Below are 13,404 nucleotides of genomic sequence, written 5' to 3'. Positions count from 1 at the left end.
AACTGAAACTTGAAGCTTAGTCAGCCTACAGGGAGGTGGATAAACCAGGATTAACAATAAGCCTTCCTAATATTAGTCACTACTCTGATTTTATTTTAGTCATTATCTTCCTAGTTTTGATAACACTTCTAACTTACACAATTTTTACTTTTTTTGTTTTTTAGGATTTTTACTTCTATTGAGAGGTATAAGGAAGAAAATGTTTTATTTATTTGTTTCTGAGCAAGGAAGATCTTCCTTTTCTTGATTTGTGAATTAAACCTGTGTTGTTCAATATGTGGCATACTAGCCACATGTAACTGTAAATAAATAAATAAATTGTAAATAAAATTTAAATCCAGTTCCTCAGCTCTCCTAGCCATATTTCAAGTGCTTAGTAGCCATATAGTCCCTTTCTCCTGAGCAGAGAAACTTATTGTCATTAGAGAAAGTTTCCTTGGCAAGTGTTCAAATGCTTCTGGGGGCTTCAGATGAAAGTCTTAAAAGTGGCAGTAAGTAAAGTCTGCCATGAAAAGCATTTTCCATGGTTACAACAGATTTCAAACTGTAATATTCCTTCCTATTGTCCAACAAATTAAGAGAAAAGATAAAGAGAATATTCAGAGCAAATATGGTCACTGCTGAAAACAAGAAAGCACAAGTAATTATGAAGTAGATGGTTCTATATGGTTAGAAATTATATTAGTTACTTTGTTCATCAGTATCTCACTGAATGCCAAATGTACAAAGGAGAAAATATAGTACTTAGAAAGTATAATTTTATTATAAAATATTTTACAAAGTGTGCACGTTTTCAAATGATAGAAAGGAACCTTCAGAGACATTTTTACATTAATACTACAAAGGGATTTATAAATGGAAGATTTGTTCATCTAATTATTATAGCCTTTAAAAATACAGTTCATTAATTTGCCTGGATCTGTGTCATATGTGGTCACTGCCTAAGTTGGAAAGCATAGATGGTAGTCTCATATTGCTTATCTGTGCCTGAGTAGGTAGATGGGCCACTCAGACCATAGCTGCTCTTTATTCTTGTACCTCACAGACTAGGTTTGAGGTTAGGGAATCTGCTTCCTGAGATTGACCATTTTAGTCCATTTGATGCATCTAGAAATACAAAATTGGAAGGGAAGACTTAATCGGAAAAATTTATATCCATATATAACATAAATTATTTAATTTTTCAAAAGTTGTTTTAGAGTTGGGTATTGGTTACTCATGCTTATGATCCTTACCAACTTGGGAGGCTGAGATCTCAGGACACAGGTTTGAAGCCAATTAACCAACAAAAAGCCAGAACTAAAATTGTGGCTCAAGCAGTACAGTACCAGTTGTCAGCAAAAATGCCAAGTAAAAATGAAAGGTCTGAATTTCAAGCTCCAGTTCTGGTGTGCACGGTACACACACACACACACACACACACACACACACACACACACACACACACACACATACACACACACACACACACAGTATCTTGGTTGTTCAGAAAGACAACTTATTTAGTCTAAGAAATAGAATGAGGTTTTATGTAGTCCTTGTGTCCTGAAAGATGTCATGAGAAGTTACTTCCCATCTTCACAGAAGTTGTTTTTCAATTAAGAAAATGCTTATCTAATGTCTGTCTTGCCTCTGCCCCCAGACTGTCTCCTTAGGGGCAAGAATGTGTATCTTGTCAAATATTTTGGCCTCTTTGCCTGCTTAGAGTCAGAATATAGTGAGACATTCAAGCAGTACTTGCTGAATAAATGAATGAAACATGGTCCAGTAAAAGTATTTATGATGCAGACATAATAGACAATTATGCACCTCAGCACATACCTATTGCTAATGTACCCCAGTTCAGTTTTGTTGGTCCCCTAAGAAAGAGGTGCCAGTCAACATACTAATCATGTATAACAGTTGTTTTGTTGCTGCTAGCACAGTTTTGCATTATCTGGATAATGTAATATCCGTATTGTTTTAAAATTCTTTAAAAGTACTTTCTCTGACAAACTTTATCTAATTCTCTTTTTCTTTGCACCTAGAAATGTACCTGGCATGGAATAAGCCTTCAGTAAATACTATAATTAAAAGGCAAATATTTTTCAACACAAGTCCTATTATGGTTACTTTTATTTGTAGATTATTCACTTTCTAGCTTAGTTTTCAAAGTCTTAATGATTTTTTTAAAACTAGGCCTCATTTTTGCTTCTTTCTGTTTTTCAGGAAGAATCCCCAGCATAAGATGGAGTATAGACATAGTACTGTTCCAGGTGAGTAAGTGTGCCTCTGGATTTTCATGATTTTAGGAGCAGCAATTTAACTGACTTAGTTCAAATTTTTAACCTTGATTAATTTGAACTAGTGTTCAAGTTGAATCACCTTCTTCAGAACCAGAGCACCCTTAGTAGGTACTAACGCTTTTGGGACAGATATGTATTCTATTCACACCAGTTCATCTTACTTTCTGCTTCTGCTCTTTCTAAACTTAAATATTTTTCCTTTTAACAAATTCTGGCTTCTGTGCATCATTTTTATAATGTAGAGACAAATGCAACAAACAATTATATTTGCCCTCAAGGGAGAGGATAAGACACATACTACCCAGATTGTGCTGGCTTGTATATTCATGCATAAAACCAACTAGTGATGAGAATTATCTCCCACTAAAAGAGTTTCATTTGCATTTCTTATTGGAACGCACTTTAGTAAGTTAGTACTCTCGACATAAATCTACTGTCTTCAATTGAATCTAAAGATATTGTTATATGCTAGACTTCTTTTACTGGGTTCCATCTCATGATATATTTATGGTAGTTAAAGGAGCTTCTTTTTCAGCAATAAGATAATGCTCTACTGACAAATTATGGCATTGTCCAATTAGAAGACTTTTGTGTACCTTTATGGGAATAGAAACTATTTACTGAAATCTGTCACTGTGCATCATGTAGCATAGTTCAAAACATCTGAATTTTCTTTGAAAAGGTTCTTGGAATTATCACTGATTCTTGGGAATATCATTGAATATTCTTTCTATGAAGAATATTATCTAGAATATTTTCTTTTACTGCAAAACATTTTTTCTTAACAAAAAATGTATACATATTTTTTGGCAACAGTTTAATCTCACAGTCTTTTTTGTTACCAGTGCCCCCTCCCACAGTTTTGCTTCCCATTGTTGTAGTTATTCACTGCCATCTGCCTGGATCTGAAAATAACAACTATAAGAGTACAGAAATAACTGATGCCTATGTTTTTGTTTTGTTTTGTGTAGGTCCTGGGGCTTAAACTCAGGGCCTGGGTGCTGCCCCTGAGTTTTGTTGTTTAGGGCTAGCATTCTAGTACTTGAACAACACCTCCACTCTGCCTCTTCGTTGGTTAATTGGAGATTAGAGTCTCTTGGACTATTCTGCCTGGAGTGGCTTCAAACCACAGTCCTCATATCTCAACTTCCTGAGTAATTAAGATTACAGCTGTGAGCTACCAGTAACTAGCCCAATTCCTAAGTTTAAAATAATTTCTATTATAACATATTTACTATTTTATTATTATTGTTCTAATATTTTATTGTGTCTAATCACACATTACAGTTTATCATAGATGTGACTATACAGGAGAAAACAGTATATCTAGAGGCCAGTGGTACCTATGATTTAAGTATCAACTAGGGACTTAGAATATATTTCCCATAGATAATGGGAGACTCTGTATTTACAGAGATTGTTATGTTCCAATGTAGTCAAAACATTTCTTTCCCTTTAAAACTTATAACTAGAGAATGTGGAGTTATTTCAAATATTAAATACTATGTTTTTATATTTTGTAACTCAGATATTTAACATAGAATTCTTACACACTTGTTTTTTTTCATTTCTTATATCATTACTTAATCCTAATACCATGTGTATGTATCACCCAAAAGGTGAAATTGGATACCAAAAAGGTTTTGCAAGAAGAATCAATACAACTTGCCAACTGGTGGGCCATGGTATAGAGATTTAGATGAGGAAAAGGAAATAACAATGACTCTGAACAGCATAAATAATAAGGCTGGAGATGACATTTATACACAATAGAGATTAGACAAAGAACCAGGTAGGTTCTTGCCTTTTTAAAATTAAATATAGTGAATTTGAAGCAAGATATCATAAATACAAAAATACAATAAGATTTAATGCAGTACTGACATTTAAACAGCTACATTAAACTCTTAGTACTTCATTTCTGATTTGTAATATTCCTTAAATCCTTCATGTCCCTCTGACAGTTTATATATAGTTCATTGTTTTTGTAGATTTGGTTGCTGTCAACTTAATTTTCTCATTCATCTAGTTGGTATAAGATTTCACTAACATTCCGAATATTTCTAGAGCACTAGAGTTTTGGCACAAAATATCAGAGCATGAACAATCAGAGCCAGGAACCGTTGTGTCTTATACTTCCTTAGCTAAATAACCTGTTGACAGCATTTAAAGGGAATTTTCGTCAACATCTTATCATCTGGTTATTGGAGCAGTTCTTTCACAGTTTTGTTATTATGTTACATATTATTGTACTCATGGGTGAAATTTTAAAATGATTTACTGATGAGTTCTGTTAAAGTTCGGTGGTGATATGCACACCTATGTTTATTGTCCCTTTTCCCCTATAGATTAAAGATGCAGATCTAGAAAGAAAGCCATTAAGGAACATTAGTGTGGCTAACTTGAAATTCTATGACTCACTAACTTAGTTTGGGAAGATTTGAAAGAATATGAGATAACAGAAAGCCTGGTGCAGTGGTCGTTAAAGAAGAAACAAATGATGTGTAATAAAATAGATCTGAAGTATAGAATTGCTTTTCCAACATATAAGTATTTAATAATTAATAACTTAGTGTACTTAGTAACAGTGCATTTCAAAAATGTCAGTGCTTGGTAGCAATGTGTAAAACATAAAGATATATAGCTATTTTTTTTTCCTTTAGGGATGTATATCTTAAATGGACAGTCTTTCTACAGTTTATGAGAAAGGGAAAGAAAAACCCTGAAAATCAACCTGTTACTCTGATGTGATGTACTGTCACCCTAGATTCATTTTTAATTATATTTTTATTATCTTTTGTTGGGCAAAAGGGTTACCATTCAACCAATAAGTTTATATATATAATACATCTTGATTGATTTCACTCCTTTCATTATTATCCCCCTTCCCTCCCAATCTAACCTCTCCCTTATACCAGCATAACAGACTTAGTTCTTGGGATAAGAATTTTAAACTGTGAAAGAAATGTTGGTTACAAAATTAAGAATTTTCCTTTTCTTTTTTTCTGTTTTCTTCAGAAACAGAAACATCACCCATTGCCATAGCCTAACACCATATGATTAGTAGCATGTTTTTGTTTTTGTTTTTGTTTTGCCAGACCTGGGCTTGGGCTCAGGGCCTGAGCACTGTCCTTGGGTTTTCTCAAGGCTAGAGCTCTACCACTTGAGCCACAGCACCATTTCTGGTTTTTCTCTATGTACGTGGTACTGAGGAATCGAACCTGAGTCTTGGTGCATGCTAGGCAAGCACTTTTCCACTAGGCCAGAATCCCAGCCGCATGTTTTTTTGTATTTTTTTTAAATTTATTTTATTGTCGGGTGACGTACAGAGGGGTTGCAATTCTATTTATCAGGTAGTGAGTACATTACTTCTGTTTTTTGTGAATACGTTACTTCTTGAACATTATTACCTCTCCCCATGTTTTTTACCTACTTTCCCTCCTCCCAACCCCTCCCACTCACCTTGTTTTTCCCTTGCCTTCCCATTTTCAAATAAACAAATAAATGTATATACAGTATACCAGACACCAAAGTCAGGTACAGTAACAACATGAGATAAACCTTAAGAGGAAAAGAGGAAAAAAAGAAATGGCCTCACATAGTACATTAAGAACATCAATCATAAAGATAAACCTCTTGTTTCCATATCCTGAAGTGCATTTTGCTTAGTTTCATCCTATATGGACATATGTACATAGTTTTTGAGCTGTTAAGATCCTCTATTAAGAGAATCCTAAATGTGTACTAATTGTTACAAATGAGTGAAACCACGGGGCCTATGTTTCTTTGGGTCTGACTTCACTTAATATGATTTTTTTCCAAGTCTTTCCATAATAGCATGTTTTAAACATGATAACAGAAGTTATTATTACTTTTCCACCCAAAAGCTAGCTTTCATCATCATGGTAATTAAGTTGACATCCTTCAGTATTTAAAAGTAAATGACAGCTTATTTCTCTAGTCTGCCCTCAAACAGTAAAACTCCTCATCCATTTTTGCATCTCATACACCTTTACTCATTTCTACTATGGTCTTAAAATGACCATTTATGGAGTTAGATGATGATTTGAAAACTTTATTCTAGATCTAAAAATGAATTATATTAGGCAAAATGATATCATTGTCATGAGTTTAATTTGCTCTAGATATTTGGGATTCCAGTCCTCTTTCTCTCAACCCTGCTGTTTATAAGAGAGAATGCTCCATTGGCTAAAGGACTGGATAACTAAGTAAGAATAGCAATGATTAATTGTTTCATATGTAAAAGTAAAGTAAAAATTTTGTTGACTTTTCAGACTGACTTTTTCTTGGAAAAAGCAAGTTCACTCCTGATTTTCAAATATGCTCACTGGTTATATTTCAGCAAAACTACATATAATACAAGAAAATGCTATAGGCTCTTAAACTTTACAAAAAGTTGATTTTTGGGGCCAGGAGTTTGGCCTAGTGGTAACGTGCTTGCCTAGCATGCACGAAGACCCGGGTTCGATTCCTCGGTACCACATACATAGAAAAAAGCCGGAAATGGTGCTGAGGCTCAAGTGGTAGAGCTCTAGCCTCGAGAAAGTCCAAGGACAGTGCTCAGGCCCTGAGCTCAAGCCCAAGACTGGCAAAAAAAAAGTTGATTTTTGCTGTGTAATTCCTAGACATCTACTGGAAATCACAATTGAAAAAAATTAGAAAAAGATACATTTTGTTATTAGTCGAAAAAAATGAGCAGCTACCACTAGTATTACTGTTATCTTTGTGTGTCCATAGTTTTTCACAGAACAGTAACATTCTCTGCACAATACTGAGGCCACGGTTTGAGGTTCTTCTAGAATGTCTTAGGATTGAGTTGCTTGGATTTCAAACTGAAAAGCTTCTTCATATGGGAAGTTTGCTGTGAAATTTTTATACAGCAAACATTGCTATAGCCAATTTTGTGGAAACTTTGCCTAGATATCATGATATAATGTCAGCTTGCCATGTTGGAGATTACCTGTAAAAGGGGCTTTTCTTTAATGCTTTCATTGTACAACAAAGTCTTTTTGCATAAGAAAATTTCATGATGAAGACTGATACTCCTAGGTGCTAGTTATATTTATTTCAAAGCCCTGCTTCCTGAAATTGTTCCCATGATTCATGTAATAATTTAGATCAACAAGTTCATTGAATCAGTATATTTTTCTAAGTAAGTAATTTTTTAATTTTTTAAGGCAGAAACAGGCGTTTCTCTGAAAAACACCTTCATATACTTTTTTTTTTTGTTAAGGAAATTTCCTCTAGGTGCTGGTGGCTCCCTCTTGTAATCTTAGCTAGTCCGCAATCTCAGTTCACAGTTAGCTGCGTAAGAGAAGTTCAAGACATTCCATCTCCAAAAATAACTAGCAAGAAGATGGGCTGATGTGGCTTAAATGGTAGCGCTCAAGCTAAGCAAGCAAGCCAATTGAGCACTAGGGTCTAATTTCAAGCTTTAGTACTAGCAAAACAGCATGTGAAGTATTTAGCTGAGTTTGGCAGTGCACAGCTGTAATCCTATCGTTCAGGAGTCTGTGGCTGTATGATGGAGAGTTTCAGAGCTACCTACGCTGCATTACAAACCCTGTTTCAAAAAAAGTCTGCTTTATTTCTTGTGAAATAAAGAATATGACTACCAGCTACATTTGGGTTGCCACAGACAATTTATTAGATTCTAGACTTCCTCTAAAAGTAAATGAATAACAAAAAGTAGACACAAACATTCAAATTAAATGCTGGTAGATATAAACAAATTAGATACTTCTGATTACTAGGCATTACTAATAAACAAGCAAGATTTAAGTAAAAGTTTCTTATATGCAACTCATTTTATTGTCAGGTTAGCTGATTAAAGGTAGGATAGAAGGAAGATTAAGGATTTCTGTAGAATTAAAGATGCTAAATTAATGTTTTCCATATATTTGTTGAATATATGAGTTTATTTACTAATAAATTCAATGATTACATATATGCATTGACTTCTTCATGTAGGAGAGGATGGAATAATAGAAACAAAGTCCTACCTTTATAGAATTTTACAAAGGTAGGTATTGTATGTATACATAGTACATGATTTCATGAGGTGGTGGCAACTAAGAAAAACAATCTATGTTAAGAGAACAGTGTAGCTGCCTCATATGTAAAGGGTGTGGTGAAGAGAGGCACCCATTCTAACAGGATGCTGAAAAGGGCACTCTCTGAGATCTTGAGAGAGAGCAAGCCAGGCAATCATTTGAAGAGTAAGGAAGGTAATAAGAACAGCATGTTCCAAAGCCTGGTAATGATCATGCTTGAACTATTGTAGGAAGAGCAGAGTGATGAAGAGGGGAGTCTAACAAAGGTCTATTTTTAGCATAATGGACATGTGAAAAAACTCATTGAACTTAATAAAAATGTAGGAAGAAAAAAATATAGGAGTTGAAAAAGTCAGTATAGTCAGGAGTTATGGCTCATGCCCCTAATCCTAGCTACTCAGGAGGCTGAGATCAGAGGATCATGGTTCAAAGCCAGCCGGGGCACTAAAGTCCTTGAGACGCTTATCTCCAATTTATCATCAGAAAACCGGAAGTGGTGATGTGGCTTTTCCAGGGCTAGGGTGGTAGCCTTGAGCTGAAGAGTTCAGGGACAGCACCCAGACCTGGAGTTTAAGCCCCATAACTAACAACAACAACAAAAAAAGACAAAGAAAGAAAGAAAAGAAAAAAGAGAAGTCAATATAGCAATTCCCTTTGTCATTCTCATTTTTTTCCTATCAGACGCTTTGATTTTTAAGTTAAATCTTCCTGTCATCTGTGAATATTTTAGGAAGCCATTAATCAAAACACATTCAGAGCTACCAACATACTTTCTAAGAACTGGCTAAAACATAATTAGAGTAATTTTTAAAGCATCAAAGAAATTATAAAATAGTAAGAAGAAAAAAGTTAAGAATGTAGACAAATATGGGCCAGGAGTTTGGCCTAGTGGTAGAGTGCTTGCCTAGCATGCACGAAGACCCTGGTTCAATTCCTTGGTACCACATACACAGAAAAAGCCAGAAGTGGTGCTGTGGCTCAAGTGGTAGAGCTCTAGCCCTGAGAAAGCCCAAGGACAATGCTCAGTCCCTGAGTTCAAGCCACAGGACTGGCAAAAAAAAAAAGGAAAAGCAAAAAAGCCCAGAAAACACTAAATCCTAGAAAATTAGAATATCTATTTTGGTAGTAGTATAGAATATTGTACAGAATCTTTATAGGGTACAGAATAAAATAGAAAACAAAATACTAGGTACGCATACTTTGGAAATCTAACATTAGACCTTCCTCTACAACAATATAGTATCCAAGATCTCAGAGTAAAAATTAGAACAAGCTGAAGAGAGTTAAGCGTGATGACTTTCCCGAGTTTCCCAGCAGGCTATAATGTTTTTACCATATGTATCCACGGCTCATCAGGGATTGTCTTTTAGATTTCCAGATAAATGTTTCTGTTCCTTAAATATTTTTGTTTCCAGCAGACCTTGTGGCATATTTCTGTAATTTCAGCAGCACAGAAAGCAGTTAGATGATTTCAATTTCATGTCAACCCTAGGCAAAATTAGCAGAAAATCCTATCTGAGAAAACAAATTAGAATTGAAAGGGATGGGAGCCTGGCTCAAGTAGTAGACTATCTGCTTAGCAGGACTAAGACCCTGGATTTAATATCCAGTACTGTCAAAACGTAAGGTTTTTTTCCCCAGAGGAAATGGCAAACACTCCTTCTCATTTCTTCCGCCAAGTTAGTGGAGAATGGGAAATAAAAGTCTTATCAGGGAGGGGCAGAGAATGAGTGAGACAAATTGAACTGCACTACCTTGGAAGGTAGAATGTAGTTATGATATTGCCAGGAACAATTATTTTGACTGTCATGGACCATTTTAATCTCAACTCTATCAAGGTAGGCAAAGTTATGATAATAGTGGTCATGTTATTGAAATGACAGTTGTGGAAAGTTGTAATAAGCCATGTTGGTTCTTTTCTATGCAGAGCAGTAGTGTACAGTGAGAATATCTAAAGGAAGATTGATGTGTGGGACACCAAATTCTGTTTTTCAGTGAGAAGCATTTTAGATGAAGGTGATGGGGCCCAACCCAATGAGTATGATCTGGATGACAGCTTTCTAGATGATGATGAGGAAGACTATGAACCAGAGGATGAAGACTCTGACTGGGAACCAGGAAAGGAAGACGAAGAGAAGGAAGATACAGAAGAGCTTTTGAAAGAAGCAAAAATGTTTATGAAAAGAAAAAAATAAGTTTTGCTTTTATCTCTATGGGAAAAAGTCAGGACTGAAGAGATGCTTTCCTTCTTTGATAGTTATGATTTTTACTGTTAACTTCTTTGAAAGAAAACACTGAAATGTGAAATGCCTGCCTTCTTTGAAGTGATAGAATGTATTTCGTTGCCTTACACACTCCCCTCTCCCCCCCCCCCCCCAGCCATTTTAGGCATCTGGGAATAGGAAGCAGAGAGGTTAAAGAGTAATAATATTTTTCACAAAATTTATATTGCTAATAAAAAGTTATAGGCTGCATAAAAGTTTGATCTTTTTGTTTTTTCCAAAGATTTTGTCTTTATAGAGTACTATGCAAGTTTAAGAAGGTAAACTATGGGCCTGGGAGTGTGGTCTAATGGTAGAGTGCTCCCCTAGCATGCACAAAAGCCCTGAGTTTGATGCCTTGGTACCACATACATGGAAAAAGCTGGAAGTGATGCTGTGGTTCAAGTTCAGAGCGCTATCCTTGAGCAAAAAGTGCCTGAGGACAATGCTCAGACCCCAGGACTGGCAAAAAAAAAGGTAAATTTCATGACAAGTGGAAGGCATGCCTCTTTTACTTTTGTGGAGAGTACTAGCAAAGCCTGGCTTTTAAAAATGGCATCCATCACATATGGGCTATTTAATACCCTAGATGTAAGCTTTAATCTTTGATTCTTCTGGAAATTGCTACCAAAGAGGTCCAGCTAAGCTATAGAAATGTTTCAAGAAATGTAATTTTGTGTTTCACAACAGTAATTTGTTACATATCTGAGTTTAAAAGTAGGAGAACTCAACAAATTTTAGATGTTTTTCAAACTGAAGCCCTATCTAATGACTTCTCCTCTTACTGGTGCTGTCTTTAAGACTATAGAAATCATTTTAAGTGTAATTTTTTCAAATGACATTATTTTGAGTGTATGTGTTCTGATGAAAGTGCCCAGATTTTATATATTTAACAGTCTGACCTCATACCAAGAAGAAACCCTTATTCTCCAGTTTAATGAAGTAGCTCTCTGCATTTCTCTTCTTAAACCACTTCAGGCTCAGCAGTGCCATTCATTCTGGATGGGTTAGAATTTATAGTATAATTTAGAACTTGTAGTAACAATTGAGTTGTGTATAAAGAGAAGGAGGTATATAGTAGAATCATAAATTACTAAACCAAAAACACCCTTGTTATTTCCCACATTGTGGGAACCAAAAAATTTATCTTAAAAAAACCAGATTTATTATATTGCTTTCCTGGTATTTCTCCAAAGTAATTGCATAATATTAAAATTCACTTAAGTTTAAGCAGGGAAAGTTGAACATTTTTTGACTATTGCCTACTACTTTGTTACTTGAGAACTATTTTCCCTTCTGATGTCCCTTCTAAGTATATACCCAAAGAAGTGAAAACAGTCACAGACTGTACACATATCCATGGAAGCTTTATTCTTCTGGGGGTTGGGGGGATGGGCAGTGGTAATGGGGCTTGAACTCAGGGACTGTCATTCTCACTTGCCTTTTTTACTCAAGGCTGGTTCTGCAAGTTGAACCACACATTCACTTCTGGCTTTTGGTTGGTTAATTTTAGGTAAAAGTCTCATGGAGTTTTCTGCCATGTCTAACTGAATTGTGATTCTCAGATCTCAGCTTTCTGAGTGGCTAAGATTACAAGTATGAACCACCAGCACCTGACTAAACTCTCTCCCTGCATCCCTCCCTCCCTCTCTTCTTTTCTTTTGTTTCTTTTGTTTCATTTTTGGCCAATCCTTGGCCTTGAACCCTGAGCCTGAGTGTTGTCTATAAGCTCCTTTTGCACAAGACTAGCACTCTACCATTTGAGCTACAGGATCACTTCTGTTTTTTTTTTTTCTTCTGTGATTAATTGGAAAAATCTCCTGGACATTCCTGCTTTAAACCATGATTTTTAGAGTTCAGCCTCTTAAGAAGCTTGGATTACTAGTATGAACCACCAATGTTTGGCTAAGCATTGTTTTTAATAGCCGAAAGTGAGAGGCACCATAGTGCCAATCAGCTGATGGGTAGATAAACAATATATGGTCTATGTATGCAATAGAGTATTATCTGGTTATACAATGTGTGAAATATATTGATACATGCCACAGTGCCACAGTGTGAACGAACCTTGAAAGTGTGCTATGAGAAGCTACACACAAAAAACTGCATCCTGTATGATTCATTTAGGTGAGATTTCTAAAATTGGTAACATTGATAGAGAAAGTAGAAGAGTTGTTACTAGAGGCATGGGCAGAGTAAATGGGGAAAACAGTATAAGGTTTCTTTCAAGTATTCAAAATTTCTAAAATTAGATTCAGTAGTTGCATAACTACATAAACACTAGAAAAAAACATTGAATTATACACTTTCAAAGGATGAATTTATGGCTTATGACATATCTTTCCCTCCCTCCTTCCCTTCCTCCCTCCCTCCCTCCCTCTCTCTCTCTCTCTTTCTTTTTTGGTCGGTTGTAGGACTTGAACTCTGGGCCTGGGCCTTGTCCCTGAGCTCTTTAGCTTAAGGCTACCACTCTACCCCTTGAGACACAGAACCACTTTTAGTTTTCTGGTGGTTAATTGAAAATAAGAGTCTCATGGACTTTTCTAAACTGGCTTCAGATTCCCAGATTCCAGCCTTCTGACTAGCTAGGATTTACAGGTGTGATCCACCAGCACCCACCTAAGCAAATGGTTTTGGTTGATCTTTTGAAAGGAGGACAGTTTTCTAGGACCTTCAGAAGTTAAAGATACAAACATTTAAAAAAATAGTTGGACATTGCTTTAGTTTTCTACAGGTTGGTGAGGATGGTCTAACAAGGCCATGAGTTTGTTTACAAAATTTTAG

The 13,404-nt window shown here is 35.6% G+C and overlaps 1 protein-coding gene across 2 annotated transcripts in view; it reads left to right on the top strand.

Moving 5' to 3' along the window:
* The window catches only part of Aplf (aprataxin and PNKP like factor), a 61,507-nt gene extending 50,681 nt beyond the window's left edge, over window positions 1–10,826 (top strand). For both annotated transcript variants that reach the window (XM_090336768.1, XM_090336769.1), the window contains 2 exons: window positions 2,209–2,255; window positions 10,355–10,826. In XM_090336768.1, coding sequence (XP_090192894.1) covers window positions 2,209–2,255; window positions 10,355–10,554 — 247 coding nt within the window. In that variant the 3' untranslated portion in view covers window positions 10,555–10,826. The remainder of the gene's footprint in view (window positions 1–2,208; window positions 2,256–10,354) is intronic.
* Window positions 10,827–13,404: the final 2,578 nt, after the last annotated feature.

The sequence above is a fragment of the Megascapheus bottae genome, chromosome 7 (assembly GCF_031878675.1).
Source record: "Megascapheus bottae isolate mThoBot1 chromosome 7, mThoBot2.hap1, whole genome shotgun sequence".
Lineage (NCBI taxonomy): Eukaryota > Metazoa > Chordata > Mammalia > Rodentia > Geomyidae > Megascapheus > Megascapheus bottae.
This window is presented reverse-complemented; position numbering and strand designations above follow the sequence as displayed.